At 35.7% G+C, this 26585-nt stretch overlaps 1 protein-coding gene and 1 long non-coding RNA gene across 10 annotated transcripts in view; one reads left to right on the forward strand and one right to left on the reverse strand.

Annotated features, from left to right (window-relative positions):
* Positions 1–26585, forward strand: part of SNTG1 (syntrophin gamma 1) — an 878369-nt gene that overhangs the window by 474847 nt on the left and 376937 nt on the right. For all 9 annotated transcript variants that reach the window (XM_045398223.3, XM_065519199.2, XM_005563291.5 and 6 more), the window contains 2 exons: positions 2291–2344; positions 10269–10403. In XM_045398223.3, the coding sequence (XP_045254158.2) occupies positions 2318–2344; positions 10269–10403 (162 nt within the window). In that variant the 5' untranslated portion in view covers positions 2291–2317. The remainder of the gene's footprint in view (positions 1–2290; positions 2345–10268; positions 10404–26585) is intronic.
* On the reverse strand, positions 5275–25887 carry LOC135964730 (uncharacterized). The gene is made up of 3 exons (XR_010577277.2): positions 25656–25887; positions 11024–11082; positions 5275–5931 (listed from the first exon to the last, which is right to left on the reverse strand). It is a non-coding gene; the product is annotated as an uncharacterized lncRNA (long non-coding RNA).

Genomic DNA, 26585 nt, shown 5'->3' on the forward strand with positions numbered 1-26585 from the left:
CAGCATGCCTCAACACTGCCAACGTCTTTAAAAATAAGCAAAGTCTAAGAAACAGTCACAACCAAGAGGAGCCTAAGGAGAAAAGAGGACTAAATGTAATGAGGTGCCTTGGAAGCGATCCTAGAACTGAAAACAGACAATAGGAAAAACAAGGAAAACACAGATGAAGTTTAGACTTTAGACAGTAATAATGTATCAATAACAGTTCATTAATTGTAATCAATGTGACAAACTAATATAAGAATCTAACAGTAGAGAAAAATGGAAGTGGAGGACTGTCAGAAGAAAAAATACAACAATTGCAGTGAAATGATTGGATTGGCTTTTATTGTGATTCATGAATCAGGGCAGTATCTCCTTTAAACCTTCAGACAAGATGTTCTGATGAGCTGAGCCCTCGAGGTGGGATTTATATGCAGAAAAGGGCTGAAGAAAGCAAAATAAAAGCCAAAACATAGATTATTCATTACAAAGTTGCTTTCCTTTTAGGGTTAAAGCAGAGGGGACTTCTTTTAATGCCAGCTAAAATTGGCCTGTTTGGCTATTTGGCTATTATTCCCTCTTCCAATGTTTTAGAAAAGTCGAACATCTTGCTTTCAGTTTGGTGATGTGAAGCTTAGGATGAGTAGCTTCATTTTTTATTTAGTCTAGTAGAACCTAAGGTAGGGACTCAATCCAAATCGGTTATCTCCTACACATTTTATCTAACAGTATGTAGATATATACTTATATATCTGTGCTTATGTATTAATTATTTTTCTGAACAAACAACTGATATTATTACCTACTGTTTTGATGAAAAAGAATAGAAGATTAGAATTAAAAAAAAAAGGAAGATTTGCTAAATTGGTAGAAGGTACAGATACAGCACCTGCTCAAATGTGTCATACTATGAAATAATTAAAATTTTAAAATTTATGCATTAAAATTAAATTCAGCATATAAAACAAACATGAGGTTATATTTAGATGGTTGAGTATCCTCATGTCTATTTCTCCGGTTGGTTTTTAGTAGCAAGAAGTTGATTCCAGATGTCTCCTGTTTTTATATAATCAATACATATCAAAATTTTCCTTCTTTTGTAGTAAAAGAATAACTTTACATCAGAGTTAGAGACAAGAAAATATTTACAGTTCTTCAAATAAAATGTTTAAGAGCAATTTTAAAAAATAATTGTTAGTAATAAAAATTTCATTAATACTAATGAGGCTCACAATCCACAAGATTTATCTAGGGGAAATATTTAATAGATTATATGATGTGTTTGGTTAATACTGATGATGGCTAATCTCTTTCTTTCAAAGTCAATAGTAGCAATCCATCAGTTCAGTGACAGCATGGTGATACCTCCTACTCTGTTTTACCACACATACCTGATAAAGCATTAATCAATCTTGTATAATTAAAAAGAAATGCCAAAGAAGGATATAATAGTTTACTCTTCCAAAGGCTGAGAGGCGGAGTAATTTTGAGGAGTATAGAGTCTTCTATTTTGGAATTAACCATTCACCTTACTTTGATGTCTCATTTACTTATCCATTATATTTCGGCTCTGCATTGCTTTGTTTTATAGTGTCTGGGTGTCAACTTTCCGCGACAAATCTTAGTTTTGTTAGGGGTATCAAGTAATGAAAACAAAACACTCCAGAATAATTTTACAAAAACATTTATATGTATTTCAACCTACATTCATCATTTAGATATTATAATGACCATAGATGAATTTATTTTAGATATTTTATACATTGATTTTTCTTATTATTCACTCTGACAAATAGCTTGCTTCCTTACATCGTATTGTGAATAAAATTTAAGTTCCAGAGAGAATTATTCATGCATGTAGCTTTTTAATTAAAAAGAGAATGATTAGTCAACCTTTTTCATGAGATAACCATATGAAGGCAATCTTTAATTGCTCTTTTTGAAGTTTCTTTCTCAATTGCAAACTCAGGTTTCACAATGCATGTTGGGAATGAGCGAGAAGAGATTGATCTGCTGGTACATGGAATCTGAACGCCTGCTGGCAGGATGGAGAGGTGCCTGGAAATGCACACTCTTCATCACACTGAATGATGGCAGGATATTTATACTTCCTAAAAGCTGGGGATTAAGACTTTTTTCATCTCTTCATTTTCCTCTCTTCAGTATACCCTGGAGCTCTTGTTTCTTACAGGTGGTTGTAAACACAGTTTTCCCACAAGTTCTGCTTCACGATTTCCTCCACTATGTTAGTGTTCTCTCTTACATGCCATGCTGTGCCTAATCGCTTACTATTTCTGTGTCTTTTCAGACGACATTCTTTGTGGTGCCATAGCACATGGATTTCAGAACCGCCTGTGAGGAGGTGAGTACAGAGCTTTCTGCTTTTCAAACAGGAAAAACAGAATATAAGCAGGAAACACTTGGCTCCAATTTATATAGGGGAAACTCTGCTTTTGGCAGAAGATGGAGAGAGGGGTATGGGCTCTTTTTCTTTCCAGATTATGTTCTCCTTCTGCAAAGATAGAAAACCTAACTGTGCATGGAAAGTCTCGGACTTTAACTCTTTGTTTAGGAAGACTGGAGCATATTAAATATAATTGAGTTGGTCGTCTCCACCAACTCTGCACTTTTCAGGTAGTGGAAGTGTTGGAAAGAATTCTTTTCACATAAATGGTAATAAATTATAAGACATCTAAGGTTCCTTTCAGCCCTATAATTCTATTATTTTATGATTCTGATATTATTTAAGTAATTCGATATTATTTAAGTATTAATACACAGCAATTTAGATTCTCTGTAGAGCTGTCATCACATTTCAGCATGAGTTAAAGTGGCACATTAGTCTTTCAAGGATGTGAAAGAGCGTTCAAGTGTACAGTTCAATAGTGCATGGACATGGGCCCCCAGGGAATATAACCATTCCATCTTAGGAAGGAAGACTATCTTTTTTTTTTTTTTTTTTTTTTTTTGCTAAATATGTAACGTTCAAAACATTGTGTTTTCATTCTTCAGGCAAAATAAAAATACATGCAGCTTAAAAATATTTTATATTTGTTTAAAAGATTTAAGGCATTTTTTATTGTATATAAATGACCCAACAAAAACCAACCATAACTGGATTACCTCTGGTAGTGTTAAAATCAAACCGGGGAAAGGCTTCAGTTCTTAACCTTGTGAAGACTGTTATTTTAGTGAAAATGTCATGTGTTTACAGTTCTTGCTTGAATTTGTGGAACATAACTCCTTATTTTCTTCTAAAGCAATTGAAAAATATATATTTAAAAATATTTGTCACAGTTGGTACAAAGTTCAGACTGTAAATATAAGGGTTTTTCAGAAAACTAATAAATTGCTTTTATATTTCTATTCTTATGTTTCTACTTTTAATGCTTTAAGCATAACATTTTAAACATATCTCTATGCTAATACTCATCAATTATAATGCAGTTTACAAACCTTTCTCATGTGCTACACAGAATACTATAAGGTCAGAGTATGCAAATTATTCATCTTTTTAACTTAGCACTTATTGGTTCATATATTTTTAAAAATTGAATTAATATTCTAGAAGCTTTGTATGTTATATTTTAATTGTATTGTTTCAGGGTTTGTTTTTTTTTTTCTGAGACGGAATTTTGATCATTCTGAGATGATCTCGGCTTACTGCAAGCTCCGCCTCCTGGGTTCTTGCCATTCTCCTGCCTCAGTCTCTCGAGTAGCTGGGACTACAGGCACCCACCACCACGCCCAGCTAATATTTTGTATTCTTAGTAGAGATGGGGTTTCACTGTTAGCCAGGATGGTCTCGATCTACTGACATCGTGATCCACCTGCCTCGGCCTCCCAAAGTGTTGGGATTACAGGGGTGAGCCCTCGCACCCAGGCCATTTCTGGTTTTAATTGCATACTATGTAGCAAGTCTTCTATTTCCATTAATATGCAACCCTTATGTCTTGATTAGTAAGGCACTCATTGAAACCCAGTGGATATTTGTGTGAATGAGATACTTACGGGACACATGACATTCATATGATAGAGACTGGACAGTGGCCAAATACTATTTTAACAAATATTATTTTTGATTTCAGAGGCTGGAAAGATTTACAAGACCTTTTTGTAAACAAAATTGTTTTGATGTACTGATTTGAGATATTTCTCGAACTCTGTTAAGATTAGAAGATTTATTTACAATGGTAATGCTGTGATCACTATGCTAGTTCTTGTAAATTAGTAATCCTTAGTACTGAAAAGAGTGACAATCTGTTACTGAGATAACAATATACAAGAGGAAATTAAATCACTTATATGAGATATAGCTAAATATTGCTGAAGTCACTATATGTGATGCCAAAAGACAATCATGATCAATTTTGGGGCAAATATTTACTTAACGGAATCCATGTGTTCAGGAAAGTGAGGAAAGAGGAAATTAAATCACTCATGATTCCTCATTTTTGAATAGAATGATTTCAGAAGGCTTCAAAGAGAATTCAGTCTGGTGCTAGGACTTGAACAATGGCTACAATTTAGTTAAGGAAAAGGCCATGATTAAAAGTAATCCAGGAATGGCAATGTAAATGATGAGGCAGTTTGAAGCACTTCACCTAAAAGAACATTTAGTGCACTACTGCTACAATGCAGTACAGTGTAAGACAAAACGAATTAAATAGTATTTTGCACTTGAAACATGGAAATACTGTGGATGCTTGCAAGAAAATTTGCAGTTCATATTACGGTCTTTGTCTACTTTTTGCAGTTTGTCGTTTTTTACATCTGACATTGTGAATATATTTCAAAATTAAAAGACCTTAAATTTTAACGTTTCATTAAAATACATGTTGTACTTTTTGAAAGACTAGAACATAAATTAAAAGGGTCTTAACTTTTAAGTAGAAAATGGATGACATTCTACTTTTATAAAGATCCAACGTAGGTCCTACATTTAAGAAAGTACAAATTCTTAATAAGTTTAAATGTGAGAGAAGTTAAATGTGAGATTTGTTTAAAGAGTAAACCCACGCAAATTCATAAACATTTTCTTGATTTGCAAAATTTTTCTCCCATTCTGTAGGTTGCCTGTTCGCTGTGATGGTAGTTTCTTTTGCTGTGCAGAAGCTCTTTAGTTTAATTAGATCCCATTTGTCAATTTTGGCTTTTGTTGCCATTGCTTTTCGTGTTTTAGACATGAAGTCATTGCCCATGCCTATGTCCTCAATGGTATCATTTTTAAATTAATCTTCCCTTTAAAATTATAAGTTTGGTGTATATTTTATAAAGTACAAAATACGTTCATACAGTATCTATATCACATACATTCCTTTATTTATGTGCAATGGTATGCAAAGTCAACAAAATTTGGAGACAAATGATGTCACATTAATAGAAAGAAAGAAGATAAGTGTGTGTCTTCAGTTTATATTAAAATTTGAGACCAATAATTATGTAGGTGATTTTCGATATCTAAATAATTTGAGTCCACAGATCTGTAAAGACTTTGCAGGTGGGGCTGTTTTAGGTTTGCAGCACCAACCAGCAACTGCTCCCATGATTCGGTCTCCCATTTTTAGCTCTTAAAACACTTCAGGAAGGAGTGGAGACCAAACCTCTTCCTCTATCAGAGAGCCTCCTAGTAGTCTGACTTTGGGGAAGACCATCTGTAAGTTCCAGAGTAGTCTCTTACTCATTTTATCTCTCTAGTGGCCATTGCTTCCATATACGAAGAATAGCTGCTTCAAGTGTTCTTTTCAAAATTATCCACACCCCAATAGGAGATTATTGATAACCATAATTCTCTCCAGTGAAAGATGCCAGTAGCCATGCCACGGTGTACAGGACAACTGGGGATGGCATTCTTAAATAATCTGTGTATGAGGTAAAGCAGGCCGTGCGGTGAAGAGCCCAGCTGCCTGGGTTGAATTCTTCCTCTGGGTCCCTCTGCACTTGTCTAATCTGTAAAGGCAGATGGCTGCATTAATTTTTGTTAAGGGAGAAAAACAAATTAATACTTTTTGTCACACAGTGAGCACTATATGAATAATTATTATTATACAACAAATAATGAAATATATGACCATATTTCATGAGTGAGGATCTTAGTCCAGCAACGCTGATTCTAATCAAGACAGTGCCCTGAAATGGAGTTTATCCATCTTCCTGCATCTCCCAGAGAAGCTCTGACTCTAATGCACCTGTTTATCAGTCCCCAACTTCCCTGCTCAGTGCCTGTTTCTGTCAACAGTAAGTGTGTTTTAACTTTCCCATTTCTTCTCCGTCTTCTACTCTGCTACAAGAAATACATTTAGAACACATAACAGTGAACGTATTATCTTCTTGCTCACATTTATATATGGCGTCTCCCTTACCGTCCACCATCCGCCCACCATACAGGGCGTTGGCCCGCCTGGTCCTCTCCAAACATCTCTCCCGCAGCGGCCCCTGCTGGACTACACAGGCTCAGCGGCAAGCGCACACTCATTTTCCTGCATCATCACGTGGAGTGCATTTTCACGCTTCCATATCTTTACTCATGTGTTTCCTCTTGATTAAAATGACATTTGTTCCTTTAATTATGGTTTCCTCAGTTTATTTTTTTTTTCAAGACAAACCACACATATTTCCTATCCTCCATAAACCCCCATCCCTCAAGAATATTAAATTCCTGTCTCCATGTTGCTCCCTTATCAGATGTCATATTGTGGGTTTTTATATATGTACTTTCAAAATAAGTACGAGATCGGGCGTGGTGGCTCACACCTGTCATCCCAGCACTTTGGGAGGCCGAGGCGGATCACCTTAGGTCAGGATTTTGAGACCAGCGTGGCCAAAAGGGTGGTGAAACCCCGTCTCTACTAAAAATACAAAAAACTTAGCTGGGCGTGATGACAGGCGCCTGTAATCCCCGCTCCTTAGGAGGTGAGGCAGGATAATCGCTTGAACCCAGGAGGCGGAGATGGTAGTGAGCCAAGATCGCTCCACTGCACTCCAGCCTGGGGCAACAAGAGCGAAACTCCGCCTCAAGAAAAAAGTAAAATAACATAAGGTAAAACAAGTACGAATACTATGAGGTCAGGGACTGTTGTCTAATTCATGTCTGATTCTCTGTTAATGCTGCACAGTATTTGCAAAATTAATACATGTGTGGGATTTTAGATGTGTTTCCATGTGCACCAGCTGAATTTTCATGGTAACATGTGTAACATCTCTAACTTCTGGAAACGTATTTTAACCGATCTGTTTTAGCACTTTGTGTGCTGTTTTCTCCAGTAGCTATTTTTTGGAATGTGTGTTTGTGAGTGTGTGTGTGTGTGCGCGCTTCTGTGATTTATTCTAAAAAAAAAAAATCCTCCTCATTCTTTATTTTCTGCAACTCTTGTCCTTTCAGAATCCAAAAGCGAGCTCAAAGACTGTATTCTGTTCTCCAGACAACTATCTAATAATTTGTGAACATTTTACATAGTATTTACGTGAATGATAGCTTTGGCCACATAAAAATTAAATGAGAGTATCCTCATAGTTTTGTTTTAGCTCCTCAAACTTTCCCTGGATGATCTTTGGCATCTCTTTGATGTGTACCAAAAGTATATTTCTGGGCTTTCAGGGAAAACCCTTTTCTCATCCTGAAGTTCAAACAGAGCATTATTTGTGATTACCAGCTATTCCATTACACTTCTGGGGGAGAAATGTCCTGGAATATACTGTACTAAAAAATCAGCAAATGTGTTCATTTATGATCACTTGGCTTTGATGTATTATTTCATATTGCCACTCCTCAGAGTGGCTTCGCCCCTCAGAAAGGCTCCATGTCGGCCCCTCTCCAATATCCCATTGTAAGCATGAGTGACTTTGTGTAAAAACATAGGAAAATTATGTTCTATATTAGGGAAAGTACAATATGCTTGTGTTAAAAGATTTTTGTCCTCTAGATATATTCACTTAAAATTTTCTCTAGATTAGTCAGCCTGGTTTCATGAGCATGTGTGTGCTAGTGCCATAGATGAAGAAAAAATGCTTTCCTTGCTCATGAAAAAGCTTCTGTTTTTCCTAAAAAGACATCATAACTTTTACAAAATAATTCTAAACTAATATAAGAGTGTATATGATAGATGGCAAAAGAGTATGCATTAGCACGCAAGAACAAAAGCAGTTTAGAGAAATAGGTATCTTGGGAGGCTACAGTATATAAATATATTCCCATCAATATTACAGAGGATAAAGTAGCAGACTCCCAGCAATAGCCATGGAAATGTGTATTCCAAGAGAAAGTCTGGTATTATTTGCCTGGGATAGCGTGCTCCTTAAATTTAAAGATAGATTTCACATATAAGTGATGTAATATGATATTTGTCTATCTGTGTCTGGCAGTCTTTACTTTGCAAAATGTCCTCCAGCCTTATCTATGTTGTTCCAAGTGACAGAATTTTATTCCTTTTTTATGGCTGAATAGTTCTCCACTGTGTATAAGTACCATATTTTCTTTATCCATTCATGTGTTAATGGGCATTTAGATTGATTTCATATCTTAGCTGTTGAGAATAGTGCTACAATAAACATGGGAGTGCAGATGTCCCTTTGACATACTCATTTCATTTCCTTTGGATATATACCCAGTAATGGAATTGCTGGATCAGTTTTTAATTTTTAAAGGAATCTTCATACTGTTTTCTGTAAGGGCTATGCTAATTTACATTTCTACTAACAGTGTATAAGAGCTTGCTTTTCTCCACATCTTCACCAGCATTTGCCAGTTTTTGTCTTTTTGTTAGTCACCATTCTAACTTGGGTGAGGTGGTGTTACATTGTGGTTTTGAATTGCATTTTCCTGATAGTAAGTGATGTTGGAGTTCAGAGTAGAAGAGTGGTTACCACACACTGGGGCTCATGGGAGGGTCGGAGGTGGGGAGATGTTAGCCTACAGGTACAATATTACAGTTAGATGGGAGGAATGAACTCTGTTACTCTATTGCCCAGTAGGATGATCACAGCTAACAATATTGTATATCACAAATACTGAAAGAGAGGGTTTTGAATGTTCTTACGACACGTACATTATTACTGTTTAAAGTGATTTATATGCTAATTATCATGATTTAATAATTAAACAATATATACATGCATCAAAACCTCACATTGTTTGCCATTAATACATGCAATTACTATTTGCTAATTTTTTAAATTTGAAATTAATTAACCAATTAACTCTGAGGATAAATATATATCCCCATATATATATTCCACTATGTTAAGAATGACTCAATAATTACTAAAAGAAAATGTCATTTCCAAAGTGGTCATTATTCCTATGGACTTTTTGGTGCAGAATAAGAGCTAAATATTATATTCTGTCTCAAAGGAATTACCTTTTGTGTCTGTGACAAATGGGAATGTTAAGTGCATTTGCTAGGGACAATATTTATATTAATCCAGATTAATATATGTATTCTGGATAAGTGACAAGACTCATGGACTTATTTGGTGATTACTTAGGTAATAGCACAAGTTCAGAAATCTTTGCAGTCCGTTTTCACAATTCCCCAAAGTATATAAAGCCAACATATTGGATTAGGCATCAAAAATCTTGGGTCTTAAACTGGGCTCTGTTTTTAATTAACTATGTTAATTTGGGTAGTTTGCTTCACCTTGTTACCCTTATTTCCTTCTAGGTATAAACTGTGTGTGCGTGTGCGTGTGCGTGTCTGTGTGTGTTTTCATGCATGTCTGTGCATGTGTGTATGCATGCATGTGTTTGTTGGTGACTAGGAATGCTGAAATACTGGAGTTTACAGTAGGCTGGGGCAGTGGGAGAGGAAATGGAGAAATAGGAGTGTGATCCTTCTTTCTGAAGTGATGGAAATGTTCTAAAATTGATTACAGTGATGGTTGCACACCATTGATTATATTTAAAAAAATATGAATTGTACATTTTAAAGGGTTGAATTGTATGGAATTTGAATTATATCTCAATAAAGCTATTACCTTTTTATTTTTAGATTATAAGTATTACAAAACCTCTCATTATTTTAAAAATATAGTACATGTACCATAATTCTTACTCCCCACTTCTTTGTGTGAATTTTGTGACATCGTTTTCCTTATCCGAGAGTTCGCTTTACTTGAAATCATTCTCCTTTTTCCTTGCACCCATGCTAAGTATTCAATTTCAGGCTCATCAGACTGTGTTTTCACCACCTCTTAAATGTTATTCACCATATTTTGCTGTAAATTGGCCACAAAATTACAACCTATAAACTAAGTATAATTTTTCCTCTTTTTTTTTTTTTAATCTGAAGACAAAGACAGGAATTTGTTTGCTGCAGGATGGTAACCAGGAGCCTTTCAAAGTCCGGCTGCACCTAGCCAAAGATATTTTGATGATCCAGGAACAGGATGTGATATGTGTGTCTGGTGAGCCTTTCTATTCTGGTGTAAGTAACTTTTTCTTCTGTTGAATTTTTTTGTGTTTGTTTTTTGTTAATAAAAATGTTTATTCAAAGACCATTTTAAATATGTTTTTCTTTCAGTGTCTAGTCAATGGTTCTGCGTGTAATTTTTGCTTACATCATTAAGTAAGCAGTGGCCCTGTATGAGAACCTTGCCTAGGGTCCATGAACATGCCTTTTGGGCCCATCTCCAGCCTGTTGTCTATGACTCCTAGCTGTCATCATATGATGAGAGTGACACTGGATTTTCTGATCATTCTACCTTTTCACATAGAGAATTAATTGAGAACTGCACATGGTGGTGTCCTCTGCTCTGGTCTTACGTTTCATGAACTTGGACTATTGAGAGTGGTGTCAGGGTGGGGCCCATCCTTCAGCATCACTGAAGCAGGAGACATTAGGCAGCGGTCACTGAACTCAGCGTGAGTGATATTCCCCTGGGATAGTGTCTGAATGATTCTGTGGACCTCCCTAATAGAATTATGTGCAAGTGCTGTAGCAAATTCTGTTCTTCAATGCTCCAACCCATTGACACATTACACTGCTCCTAATCTAGCTTCAGAAAGAGCCATAAATTACAGTGCAAAACTGATTGCTGTACTTACTCATGTCGAGGCAGCATAGCTGTGGAAGACATCCTTAGATGAGATTAGATTTTATTCCACTAAAAGACATTGTCATAAAACAAGTTATGGAGTTTATCATTCATTGTATAATAATACCATTAAAGACATCTTTTTTAACAATGTTGCCATATGTGATCTCAGAAGAAAATTATAGACAGTAGCATGTAGTCTGCTCCCTGCTTTTCCCAAACATCTGCAGCTATTTAGCATGAAGATTTAATTTGTACCTTATTAATAGACTTACCTTGGAGTGTTTAGTAGGTGGCAAATAATGCCGAACTTGAGTTCTCACATCACTTCTTACTAATACCCTATGGGAGTAACTCAAGGCCCTAAATCAATAGGCCTTTGCCAACTAAAGATAATAGACATTTTACAGACTGTTAACTATTCTTTTGTCACAGACCATTTAAATCATTCTGAATCATGGGCCTGGATGTCAAGGCTGATTAAACTGTTCCCATGAGGTTGTCCTTTCTTCCCTTTGGTTAATAACAGAGAAGTGGCATGAGTCATACAACTCTCTAGAATAAATATATCACACTGGTCCCCAGATAAAAAAATAAAATCAGTAAAATTTACTACTTCAATACTGAAATAATATTATTGATTTTAAGTTTCACAGTCAATAATAACTGATACACATAGACCTACTTTCTCCTTAAAAGATAATTGTACATATAAATAAAGCTCAGAGTGCTAGGAAGAATGAAGGCACAATTAAGGAGAAACATCTTATGACGTTGTCAACAAATTCAAAAAAGCATTTGAAAATTCAACACCCATTTTTACAAAACACTTTAAGCAAGATATGAGTAGACAAGATTTTTCTTAATCTGACAACTGTCATCTAATTAAAGCCTCTCTCTAATATGTTAGTTAACATTGAACATTCTCTCTGAGATTGAAAGCAAGTCAAGGATAATACCTTGCTCACTAATCAATGTTGTTCACCATGCTCCTACAGCAAGTCACAAATTATATACAAAGAAAAAAATTATAGAGGAAGAGACAAAATGGCTTTTCTTGTAGATTTCATGATGGTATGCATAGAAAACCTTAAGAATTCTACAAAAGATAGAATAACACAAAAATTTAGCAAGGATGCTGGGAATAAGGACAATAGCCCAAGTTAATTGTGTTTCTAAAACTACCTACAAGCAACTAGAAATGAAATAAAAATGCAATCCATAATACGTCAGAAAGACAATACACTTAGGAACAAATTTAACAAAAGATGTATATGATCTCTGTCCTGAAAACTATAAAAACTATGTTGAAGGAAATTTTAAAAAATAAACAAATAATGGAGAAATATGACATGATCGTAACTAGAAAGCTAAGTGCTGATAAGCTGTCACATCTTTCCAGATACCCTAAACCAGTCAAAACCCCAAAATATTTTTGCAGACATGTACAAGTTGATTCCAAAATTCACATGGAAATATAAAGGACTTACAATAACCAGAACAATCTTGAATAAAAAGAGCAAAGTTGGAGGGTTTATTCTAACTGATTTCAGAGCTTGCTATAAGATTCTAATAATAAATACAATGTAATGTTGTAATAAATTCAAGTATATCAGTCAATGGAACATTATAAAGAGCCCAAAATAGACCCACTCTTATATGGTCAGTTAAGTTTTGTTTTTCTTTTTTTTTTTTAACTGTGATAAAATATACATAATATAAAATGCACCATCTTAACTATTTTTAAGTATAAAGTTCAGTAGCATTTCGTGCATTCACTTTGTTGTGTAACTACCACCACTATTCATTGCCGGAATTTTCATCATGCCATACTGAAACTCTGTATGCACTGAACCGTACTCCTCCTCTTAACCCCTTGTTAACCACTGTCCTACTTTCTGCCTCTACATTTGACTATTCTGGTTAAATCTTGTAAGTGGAATCATACAATATCTGACCCTTTGTGGATGGCTTATTTCAATTATCATAATGTCTTCAAGGTTCATCCATGTTGAAGGATGTATCAGAATTTCATTCCTTTCAAAGGCTGAATAACATTCCATTGTGTATTTATACCACCTTTTGTTTATCAATGTTCACTCGGCAGTGAACATTGAGTTTGTTTCCACCTTGGCTTTTTGGAAAAATACCTCTAAGAACATGGGTGTACAAATATGCTTGAATCACCACTTTCAATTATTTGGTGTATATACCCAGAAGTGAAATGGCTGGATAAATAGTAATTCTTTGTTCAACTTCTTAAGAAACTGTCATACTCTTCTCCACAGTAGTTGTACCATTTTCCATTTCAACAAGCAAAATACAAGAGTTTCGATTTCTCCACATCCATGTCAACCCTGTTGTTTTCAGTGTTTTTGATAATAGCTATCCAAATAAGTGTGAGGCTGAATCTCACTGTGGTTTCCATTTGCATTCTCCTATCAATTAATAATGTAGAGCATTATTTTATGTGCTTATTGTACACTTGTGCGTCTTCTTTGGATAAATGTCTATTCATATCCTTTGTCTGTTTTGGAATTGGATTGTTTGGTTTTTGGAGCTGAGTTGCAGGAGTTCTTAATGTATTTTAGATACTAGTCCTTTATCAGGTATGTGATTAGCAATATTTTCTCCCAAATTGTAGGTTGCCTTTTTACTCTATTAATAGTATTTTGATGCACAAAAGTTTTTAATTTTAATAAAGTCTGTGTCAATTTTTTCTTCTATTGGTTGTACCTTTTGTACCATCTCCAGGAAATAATTGCCAAATTCAGTGTCATGAATCTTTTCCCCCTATATTTTCTTCTAAGAGTTTACAATTTTTGCTCTTACTTGTAGGTTTGGTTATATTTTAAGTTAATTTCTGTTCTGTACATGGCATTAAAGTTTGAACTTCATTCTTTAGCATTTGGATATCCAGTCCAAAATAAATTGCCATATACACAAGGGGGTTTTTATGGCCTCTCTATTCTAGTTTATTAGTCTATATATTTGTCTTTACGCCCGTAACACACAGTTGTGCCTTTTGTTTATTTGTTCGTTTTTACTGTAGCTTTATAGCAAATTTTGAAATCAGCTAATTTGGGTTCCTTAAGATCTCAAATACATTTTAGAATGAATTTTTCTATTTCTTGAAAAAATACCATTGCAGTTTTTATAAGGATCATGTTGAATTTGTAGATCACTTTTAGTAGTATGGACATCTTAATAATAGTAAGCTTTCTGATAGATGAACATAGCATCTTTCCATTTATTTATGTATACTTTACATTCTTTTAGCAATGCTTTGTTGTTTTCAGTGTACAAGTCTTTCAACTCCTTGCTTGAGTTAAACCCTTAGTATTTGATAATTTTTGATAGTATTGTTAAAAAATTATTTTCTTAATTTATTTTTGGATTTTTTATTGTTAGTGCATAGAAATGTAATGGATTTTTAAATTTTGATTTTGTATTCTGCCACTTTGCTGAATTTATTAGTTCTAATAGTTTATTGTGGAATGTTTATGGTTTTCTACATATAAGATTATGTCATCTGTGATCAGAGATAATTTTACTTATTCCTTTCAAATTTGGATGACTATTATTTCTTTTTCCTGCCTTATTACTCTGGTTAAGATTTCCAATACTATGCTGAATAGAAGTGGTAAAAGCAGACTTTTTTTTCTTATTCCAGACCTTAAAGGAAAAGCTTCATTTTTGAGTATTTTTGAGTACGGGTTTTTCATATACTGCCTTTGTTATGATGAGGTAGTTTTCTTCTATTCCTACTTGGCTGAGTATTGAGGCAGTGTTGAATTTTATACCAAGAGGTCTTGAAATTTGTCAAATGCTTTTTTCTGAATCAATTGAGATGATCAAGTGTGCTTTTAAATTTTTTTTTCTTCTGCTCTATAAATTGTTTTTCTTACTTGAAAGTACTTCCTGGGACCTCTGTCCCAGGAAGGAATTCTAACTTCTAGGTCTGCATCTGAGGAAAGCCAATCTACAACAGAGAAAGTAGTGCACCGTACTTTCAGAGAGCCAGATTTTCTCTGAGAAAACTCCCTTTTTCTGTTTTTTAAAGCCTCCCACTGGTAAAGGCCCGCAGACACCTTTGTATTAAAAGATACCCTCTTTAAACTTGACCCTTCACAGTGCACTGTTTGTGTTGTATTGCCACAATACATAGTTCATGTGCTCTCTGGACAGGGATCACCCCACTTACCAGCTAATTACGAGATGCATTTGAGACAGTAAGAGATTAGGCCAGAGATAATCATCCAACTTTGGAGAGCAGAAAGTCTTATCTGAGTATTACAACAAATAGAGTATTAACTCTCAGTCTGTGCAAGTGAGTGGAAAGGTTAGGAGAATATTCTAAGGAAAGGCAAATGTCAGTCTGAGGAACCCTAGGCAAGGAGCTATTTTGTTATCTGGAAGCAATGCTCTGAAGGTCTGGGTGGAAAATAGGACAGTCAGGGGCAAGGGTCTGAGAAGAAGATTGCTATCAGGCAGTTTACTCATGAGGGGGAAAATGAAGCTCCAGTTTGCTGAAAAATCCTGAGAATTATAGAATGTTATATGTTTTTCTCCAACTCCACAATAGGGAGGAAGTTGTTTATATTTTCAGGTCTATCACATTAGCTGAAAGCTGCTTCTAGGATTGTTTTTGCCTGACACTTTTGACCTGCCTTGCTCAGGCTGAAAGAAAATGTTACAGTTTAGTCAAGCTCTTCTTGCCCACTGCACAGAAGAAAAGCCAATACAATGAGACAGCCAGTACTGCATTAGAGGAAGACTTTAATACTTACAAGGCAGTGAAGCAAAGAGGACAGGAGATATTTCTCAAATCTCTCTGCCTGGGGATTTGAAGACTAGGGTTTTAAGGATAGTTTGGTGGGCAGGCAGCTAGGCAATGGGTCCTACTGACTGGATGGATCAGGGCCTAAATCACAGTGCTGCCAAAACTGTCTTCAGGCATTTAGTTAGCTCCTGGGTGGAGTCACTTGTCTGGGTGGCATTAGCTGGTATACTAGAATGCAAAGTCTGAAAAATATCTCAAAGACTAGGCTGAGGTTTCACAATAGCAATATTACCTAGAGGGGCAACTGGGGAAGTTACAAATCTTCGGACACCTGGCTATGTGAATCCTGAGCAGTAAACAATTATAAAAAGCAAGCTAGGAAACAATGCCTAGGTGCTGTTTATGCCTATATCTTAGCAGAATTCAGGTCCCTAGCATAATTATAATTTTGTGGCCTTTCATTAGTTTTACAAAGACAGTTTCAGTCCCCAAATAGGGAAAAGGTTAACTTTGGGAAGGGACTATCATCATCCTTGCTTTAAACTATAAACTAAATTTTTCCATTAAATTATAAAGTAAATCTCTCCCATAGTTATTTTGGCTTAGGCAGAGAAATAAGCAAAGGCTTGTGCAGTTAGAAGCACTAGGGAGTCAGTTATGCTAGATTTCTGTCATTGTTAAAATTGTGCAAAAGTGGTTCCAAAAGCCCTTGTGGACTGGGACTCAAGGGTGGCAGTGGGAGAAGGTCTGGGATAGGGAGTTAGTGGTAAGCTCGACAATTTCTCTATATCTCTACCAGAGGCAGGAGAGGGTTTCATCAGCCCCAACATTAACCTACTGTCCATGGAGGATAAACAGTGGGATGTGAGCCCAGGCAAAAGGCTCACTCTGAGGGAGGGGGCATAGAACTGAGCATTTGGAGAAGCTGTAGTTGGACAAAATGTTGGTATCTGAAAATCAAGGATTGGCAGATGGGCCAAAACCCAGGCATCATGCCAAGTGACCCTCTTAGCTCCTTGCTCTGAATTCCTGGACATACTGTAGGGCATAGCTCAGTTAGAGAAACCAGAATTGAGAATTCATGGTAAGTATGTAAGGGCAGCCTCTGTGAGAGGGCAGGATATAGGATTTGGATAGTGAAGGGACCCCTGGGAAAAGGCTTTGCTTCACAAACCTCTAGAATTGGGAGAGGAAACTATGGGAACAGTTAATAATCCCAGAGTCAGCACCAGAAAACCACAGGCTGATGAACCTGTAGCTGAGCTCCAGGGCTTTATCAGGGTGAGTTTCTAATGAAGGTGACTTAACAATAACCCCCATCAAGTGGGGCTTAAACCTGCTCATCACTCCCTGATTAGTGGGTCTGGGAGTTTATAATAGAAGTCAGGTAGCTCCTGAGAGGCTTGAGGAGGTGGCGCAGAGAAAAAACACTCTGACATATTTAGCACATCTGACTCTAATTCTAGTTATGCCGAAAGTCCTATAAAATGTTGATCATTTAGAAACGTGTATCAACATTTTCACCTACAAGAGACAGCTAGAGAGTTAAAACTGAAATATCCATGCATTTACTGTGACTTCTGTCAGAAAAATACCGCTTTCCCCCAGTGCCTTTTATTAGCTACTTTTGAAGAACATTCTGTAATTTATTCAGAGATTATACAGTTGAAGTTTTAGCATTGAGTTCATATCAGATAAAACCTGTTTCATCTGTGATAATTTAAAAATAGTATCAAAACGTAGGCAGCAATTATTCAAGATCTTTAGATGCAGATAGTAGAGTGACTGTTGATCAGAATGATGCATGGCAGTTGTCAGATAGATGTGTTAAAGCTTCAGTTAACATACAAAAAAGTGATCATCTTCCCCTGGTGCTCCGGGGGAACTGAAATCTGACATTCAGTTCCTGTCATCCTTCTGAACGGTTTACCACTCTAAGTCAGAGATATCTGTGGCTGTTCTCATGTATCATGAGATACATTGAAGGTATACCCTTCAATGTACCCTGAAGGAAAATTAAATTTAGCCTGTGCCAGTTTTAAATATTGATGAAATATTTTTAAAAGGCAAATGAGAGTAAAATCAATACAAGATGGCTCTCTATTTTCCCATAGAGACACCAGTTTCAAAGGTGTTGCTAGTAAAAGATAGGAAAACCACGAAGAATCATGGAGTTTAAATTCCAAACATGGCAGAACTATCGGATAAATAGCATCAGGACAATCAGTACCTCAGTGTAATGGGTACCATTAGACTTTAAAATCAACAAAACAACTTCTTCCAGTTTCCTTGTGGAATAAAACATGCAATTAGCAATCCCACGAGTGAAACCACAATTTCCTGAAGATAACATTAAGAGAACTAGTATCTACTATTAACGTTGAAATTTGTACTGGCTTCCACATGGGTGTGACATGATGTAGGATGTGGCTCTTTGAGGTTCATTATCTGTGAAAATGCGATCCAGAGAGAGAATGTATCTAGACTAGTGCACTTATTATGGATAGATTCTTAATAGGTCATCTGGGAGGGATGGTGTGTGCAGGCCTAGATAGGAAGGTTATTCTTTCTTTTTCCCACATCACAGAGCTACTCACTGAAATCTGTCAACATGGAGTTCAGAGTCTGTGTACACACACATGCACAAAATACACATTGTCTGTATTTTTTAAACTTTTAAAAATAACTCTTGTATGCCAATGTTATCATTTGTTTGCTGATTTTAATGAGATTGCATTCTTCTTTTTTAAAAAAATATTGAATTGACAAAGAATATATATATTCAAGGTGTACAATATGATGACTTCATAGATATATATACACATTGTGTAATGATTGTTACAGTAACTTAACACGTCTGTCACCTCCCCTGCTGTACATTAGACTCTGAGATATTGTTCATTTTATAACTGAAAGTTTGTACCTTTTTATCAGCACTTTCTCTTTCTTCCACTCCCCAGCACCTGGAAGCCCACCATTCTACTTTCTATTTCTATGGGTTGGACATTTTTAGATTATGCATGTGCGAGGTCATACAGCATTTGTCTTTCTGTGCCTGACTTATTTCATTAAGCATAATGTCCTCTGTGTTCATTCATGTTATCATGAATGGAAGGGTTTCCTTCTTTCCTCTGGCTGCATTATAGTCAACTGTATATATAAATGCTTTATCCATTCATCTGTTGACAGACACTTAGGTTGGATTCTATAAAATTTGACCTATTTTAAGTAAATACAACTGATTTTTCAAAACATTTTAGAGGTAAAAGTGGTCATTGGTTACTAACATTGATAAAAGAAGCTATCACTTTAATCTTGTTTTTACATTTGATTGTATGTCTATAAATTTTGCAATACAAAGTATTTTATGTTTGTGCTTCTCCTTATTTGGTCTTTTTGGGTAGACTGACATTCCAAATGTGTGAAAATAAAATTGAGAAAAGGAAGGCCGGGCGCTGTGGCTCACACCTGTAATCCCAGCACTTTGTGAGGCAGAGTGGGCAGATCACAAGGTCAGGAGATCGAGACTATCCTGACTAACACGGTGAAAACCCATCTCTACTAAAAATAAAAAAATAGCTACTCCGAGTCTGAGGCAGGAGAATGGCATAAACCCAGGAGGCGGAACTTGCAGTGAGTCGAGATCTTACCACTGCACTCTGGCCTGGGCTACAGAGCGAGACTCAGTTTCAAAAAAAAAAAAAGAAAGGAAGAAGAGAAACATTTTTTCAGGAGTAGAAAAATACTTACAGATGGGCAAGTATTGTTTATAGAGCTGTGATCTTATAACAGGAAGATATACAAAGGCCTGCTCTTGAAACCGAGAGTGTCCGTTTCTTTTATTATTAGAGATTGTTAAATTGAAAAGACAGTGCTGGAAACTCCTTCTATTTCTCATGTGATGTTTCATTTTTGCCAGTCAATAATCACCACCAGGGACATTTATGTTCCTAATTTCCCAGGGCTTATGCTGTTCCAAATATGGCAGCCCTGGAAGAAAATACTGTGGCTGCAGTGAAAACATTGTCACTGGACCCCCTGGTGGTGGCCGCAGTGGGATTAGCCCGAGGTGGTCACAGTTGTCGTCAGCCGCGGCAACACCATCGCGGGTTCCACAGTCTGGGCAGCAGTCCCCAGGGACTACTGCCTGTGTCTCCTTTGATTAGGATAGACAGAGCAGATGCAGTTGGAGGTGTTGGTGGTGTTATTTGAAACCTCCTCCAAATGTAGAAGCAAATGAATGATAACGTTTACCACAAGAACAATGGCAGCCACAGAAGGATACCTTATTGACAGAGTTATTTTTTTGTGTGTGAAATACATTGCTAAGTATAAGATGCATATTGAGGATATTTATCTTAACATTTTTCGTTAAACCTAGCATTGTTAAGGCCACTTGTTATTGTGCATTTTATTTTACCTTTAAAATAATTTTAATGAGATTTTCTTTATACATATAAAGCAAATTTACTGACAACTCTTCAATACTTAGGTTTTCTTATTTTTGTACCTATTTTGTCTTTCTATGGGGCACTAAAGGTGACTCCTTCCGTCTTCCTTTCAGTTCATAACTCTTTCTTTGACAGATTGAGTCTATTATTTAAACTACTGAATTTCTGATTCGTATTATTCTGTTTTTCACTTCTAAATGGATATAATACTATCTAATTGAATAATTGTGAAGATGAAATAAGTGAATGCAAGTAAAAGAGAACATATTCTCTGGCACATAGTAGGAGCTCAACAAATAATATGTTTATTAACAAGACACATGATACAATTTGGGTGTGTATAGACATGGTGATACACGGAGTACAGAGGTCTAGGTCAGGAACTGCTTTCCAGAGGATGTGGTTAAGGTCCCATCTCTTAAATAGCAGGTAGAATTTTACAGGATATATGTAATTTTACAAGACATATGTAGGTAACATTCAAAGCAGACAAAGGGTGTATGCAAAATTACCAATTACCAAACCGTTAAAAAGCGTGCCATAATCAAGGATTGCTTAGTCATGGGACATGTTACCCTCAGGATACAGTTGGGAAGGATGTAAAGTGGGGTGGGTACAAGGTGTATTGGTGGGTTGTGGTGCCATCAACGAAGGGAGCAACTTAAGTAGGAAAATCAGGTTTTAGAGTGGTATAAAATGAAGCTGAATAGAGACCAAAAAAACTTAGACCGTTTAGAACCAATGCAATTTTGCCATAGACTGATATCAAGATGGGAGCTAAAATCAGTTAATTAAAGCAATGATGCCTGGTTCCACTAGCTTATCAGTTACATTGCTCACATTTATGATTTTACAGATTTGTCATACTTCCAAAAATATATGTCATATTTACACAAATGAATTTTTATAACATTAAATTTGAGTTTTAAAGTTCAAGAGGGCTATGATCAATCATGTGCCCATCAGCAGCTAAATCATAGATAGAGACGGATGTTAGATACATAGATGCATAGATAACAGGTATAGACAGATGATTGATTGATAAGTATCGATAGATTAACACTATGTTTTTTTTCTTCTTCTTCTATAAAAAGTGTGACAGTTTGATGCATTTTGTTATATTTTGATCCCTTAGCTCTCACATTGAGTTTTGGAGTTGTAGAAAGTCTGCTATCTATTTTGTCTTTGTAGGAAAGCTGTCTCTTCTGAGTGTTGAAGATTTCAGAATCCATGCCCATCCATGCCCCATGGTAATCTGCTGTGTCACTCTGATGTATCTGTCTGAAGATTTATTTTCTTTGCTTGGGAGTCATAAGACTGGAATATGAAAATTTATGTATTTCTTCAATTCTGAAGAAATTTTAGCCATTATCTTGGAAGAGCCTCCTCTCTATTATCTGTATTCTTTCCTTCAGTAACATTTGGATGGATGCTAAATCAGCTCCCTGGATTCTCCATTTTCTTATGTTTTTTTCATATTTTGAACTTGTCTGCCCTCTGTGGACTGCTAAAGGCAACTCCTCCCGTCTCCCCTTCAGTTCACTGTCTCTCTCTTTGGTTACATTGAGTCTATTATTTAAACTCTTTATTGAATTTCTGATTCTGGCTATTATGGTTTTCACTTCTGGAAGTTCTATTCTATTTTATATTTGCCTCATAGTATTTTACATCATGATTATACATTTGATATCTCCTTTCTATTAATATTAATCTTGTTAGAGAATCCTATTTATATGCTGTATCTGTAATTGCAAGATCTGCAGTCTGTATAGATCTGACTCTGTCGTCTGTTCTTTGCTCTGCTGCTGACGCACTCACTATGTTCTATTTCCCCCTGGGATTTCTCACTGTGGGCTCATGGTCCTTGGTACTCTATGAGTATCCCTCAGTTTGGCTGTATAATGTGCTATGAACACAGAATTTACATTTAGTTCTTCCAGGTGAAGGGTATATTAGCAACCCAGATATTCTTTAAACTAAATTCTTAGTTGGGGATATGAGGCCACACAGGTAGAGACAACTCATCACAAACTTACCTGTGGACCAATTCACAAAATCTCAGGAGAATTGTTTTTTAATTCTTTCATCCAGATCTGAGTTCAAGATTGGCAAGTTTTTTTACTATAATCCTTTGCGTGATAGGAATCATTTTTCATACTGACACACTAAAAGGGTTTTCTATGCAGGTAATGGTGCCTCTCCTCTCCTGCCTGGTCCTTTCAGTGGTGGCCCTGAATGGTTGCCTTTGGGTCCCTGGTTGTACAGACTTCTTACTTGTGAATCTTTATACTTAGTCATCATTCCTGACAACTGAGACATTTTTCCTCTTTCCTTATTACTCTGGCTGCACGTTTGACATTATTTTTGTTTATTTTATTCATCGTTTTATTGTGTGTTGTCTTGGAAAGGGATTGTAGTATATCTAACTCAAAGGAACGTTAGACTCAAGATTAGTTGTGTGTGTGCGCATGTGTGTGCGCATGTGTGTGCGTATGTGTGTGTGTGTTTGTGGAAAAGCTATCAGATCTGAAGTGGTACAGGCCTGGCTTTTAATCTCAGTCTCCCCATTTGCCAACTTTGTGAACCTGTGTGACTTCTTGTTTTCTCCGAATCATGGTTCCTATGAGTGAAAAACAGAGACCACTTACTATATATAATTCACTGTGGCAAAATTAAATGAGATTGCATTGCCTAGGTGACCATTTTAGGTGAACAATAAAGATGGCTCTCTTCTTCCTTTCAGCTTCTAAACTGTTGTTGTGTGCTTATCTTAATCCCACAATCTTATTTGAGATCATAAATGTTTGCTAAAATAATAAAGGAATTACTCATCTGGATAATTGTTTCTTTCTCTAATTCACTTTGCCTAAAACTTTAAATGATTAACCTGGAGGAGTAATTTGAAGAGCATAAATAATCTTTCTGTTCAAAACTAGAAAACAAAACTTCTTACCTTAAAATAAATCTTTTGCGAGTGAACAAATGTTCTTTAAATGCAAAGGAGTTTCATTATTGCTTTAAATCAAAGAGTTCTCAAAATGGCAGTAATGTAAAGCAGCCTAGAGGTATTCCAAAGACTATAGTCTTATGAAGTTTATACTGTTTCTGCAGAAAAACATTTACATTAAGTAGGTAATACTTAAATGAGATTGAATATAAACTAATAGGCTGAAATCTATATTGTTCTGGAAATCAATAATCAGGACACACTAGAAAATGAAAAGAAATAGATAATAATGTAAAAATAAAGTTAACATAATTGAAGTAAATGTTTACCTATACATGTTAACATAATAGAACAAGCAGTAAAATTTTTGGTTAAAATTTCTCATTTTTGTCAACAATGTATTTGTAATATCCTCTTCCCATGAAACAGTTCCTCAGTTGTTTTAGCAGCACAAGTAGAGAAATTTAGTTTTAAAAAAATACATTTTTCTCCTTTTCAAGCCAATAAAAGTTCCTCTTTCAGTATATTATATAAAACTTAAAATTTTTTTTTTGTATTTAATCCACATAATTTTGCATGATGCTCGCTATCATACATATTGTTAATTTGTACTACATATGTGGAAACAGGGTAAGACAGCCACCTTTTTAAAAAAATTAATAATAAACTTAACAATGAAATGTGGGTAACCAAAATTCAGAGTTTAAATAAGTCTTTTAATTTTCAGAGCATTAAGAAGGCAATGATTGAAATTAATCTTTGATAAATGGATTGCTGTTAATGTAGCTAGGCATTGAGGAGAGTTGATACATGATAACGATGGGTGATTATGATGACAGAGTAAAATGGATAATGTTCTGGTGTTCAAATATTGAGCCACATAGGTCATCCACTTTTCTTTGTAGCTTAATATTTTTATTTTTACAATGTCAATGCTTTTATCTTCATATTATTTTAGATTGTATCTTTTCTCTCTTCATCTGTGAAAGCAGTCTGTGCAGTCTTAAACAAAATGTCCCAAGTACAATTAAACTTGTATAATCATCAGTATGGATATTGGTTTTTGCACTGGGCATTCACTCAGTGATAATCTGTGGTTTGTGGGATCATTTGCTTCCACACTAAATATTCCTGGATTGCCATGGAGGTTATAAGCATAGTTATACATGTACACATGCATGGAGTGGTTCTTTAGTTCCCCCTGCTCCGTTCCACTCTAAAACACTAAGTCTGTTACTTTCCTATACAGTGGGCCTGGATCCACATAGCCAATATGTCAAATGTGTAGCACAAAAAGTGAGAATCAGAGTGAGAATTTAAGGCCTTCTTACTTAAGAGCATAAATTTTGAAATCTGTTATTACACAATAGTGATGATTTATTTTTCTTATTTATGACTTTCAACACTATTATTAATACATGAGTTTGCAGATGAGCTAAATCTTGGAAATTTGAGGTGTTACTGTGGCTTGTATTTGATTATGCTTAGTTCTTGGTAATTTACAGAATATTTTAGAAAGATTACTTAAACTGTTTGAAGTGTGTTTGAGACATTTTGTTTATGACTACTTATATTCACATCATATCATTATTTTGCTAATTTGTTTGTATCATTGCCTTTCTTCTATAAATGAAGACTTTGAAGTCCATGTGATTTAACGCTAAGATCTTTCCATAATAGAACGATAGCTGTGCTGAACTCCATGTCATGGATCTCATTACCCTGCGTTAGAGCAATGGAGTCAAGCAGATATTTGTTCTGTTCTATCCGTAGCTTAACCCCTGAGTGACTGTGACGATGATGCACTGTTTTTGAGTCAAATGTCACATAAAGTGATATATTCAAATGCACTTTGGACACTCTAAGTTGTATAGTATAGGAGGATTTATTTTTACTAGTACTGGAAAAGAAGTGTTTTAAAGAAGAAATTCTAGGTGGTTTTAATCCCACTGGACATATGGTAAAATAATTTTAACTTATAAAAAATTTGTCTCCAAAAATAATGTATAACTTCCATTTGAACCTCCATGATATATGCTTTTCTAAGTAACATCAATAAAATCAAAGCAATTGCTTATATACATAAGTTGGAACATCTCTGTGATAAGGAGCACATGCAGAATTTTGGCACTCCTTGACTTTTCTACTAGTTTTGAAGCATGTGCCACATTATCTTACTCTGTAGACTGTATATTCTGAGCCTTAGTGATTTATAGGAGAGAACTGGCTTCTATTTCAGAGTCTGTCAAAAGGCACCTATGTGATCGTAACATTTTACTTTCTCTAGACGCAATATTTGCTTTCTTAGAATGTAGAATTGTACTTATGAAAGGTCACCTAGTTATAATATTCCATGGCTTGCTTCTCTTTTTTCTTCTAAATCTCCTCTAATAGTGGAGACTCTATGTGACTGCCTGAAAGAGGCTCGTGTAAGATATAAATAAGAGTGTGCTTTTCTCACCTTTCATGAACTACTACATCACACTTCATTTTCTTGTCCATTCAGTCCCTTGCTCCCTTAGGTGACAATGTCATATCAACTTCTTTCTCCTCAAGTATCCAGTAACATCTCTCTCATTCTCACTCCAAGGTGATGTCCTTGCTTCTTCCTTCACTGAGAAAATGAAACCGAGAAAATAATGCCCCACTGCCATTTATATCTACCTTCCTGGACTTGTGACCTTATGTGTTTTCTCCCTTTCCATTACCTAAATGATCTGTCTTTTCTCCTACCTAAGGTCACCATCCAGTCATACACTAAATTCCATCCTTGTGTGCATCTTCAAAGACATTGTTCCAGCAGTTTCCCACTGTATTTGATGATTCCAACTATATTTGATTGCATCATCAAATGCTCATTTTCCACTAGATCATTCTGACCAGTGATCATTCTGATCATTCCAACCAAGCAACTATAATTTCCCCTCCTTCAAAAGCAAAACCAAACCAAACTCACCCGGCCAAAAATTCTCCTCCAGCTTCCACTGCATTTCTCTGCTTCCTCTCCCAGAGCAAACCCATTGAAATGATTGTTTCTTTGCCATCATCCCCCAAATTCAGTAATTCATCCCCACTACTCCACTGTCATTTCTCTCTTCAACTTCACTAGTTATTTCAATATTGCTCAATTTAATGGATATTTCCCATTCCTAATTTTACTTCTGTTTTTAACACCACTGACACTCCTTTCTCCTACAAATATTTTCTTACTGGCTTCTTGGGTACCCTACATTCCTCTTTTCCTCCAATTTCTAAGCAACTTTGTCTGTCTTCACTGCTGAGTCTTTTCTTCCTTTCCATCTGTAGACACTTTAGCGGTGCAAAACTTAGTTCTTTAAGTTATTCTTTTTCTTTTACTTTTTGCACTTGCTCTTTCAGATGTCATCCATTC

Source organism: Macaca fascicularis, chromosome 8, assembly GCF_037993035.2.
Source record: "Macaca fascicularis isolate 582-1 chromosome 8, T2T-MFA8v1.1".
Taxonomy (NCBI): Eukaryota; Metazoa; Chordata; class Mammalia; order Primates; family Cercopithecidae; genus Macaca; species Macaca fascicularis.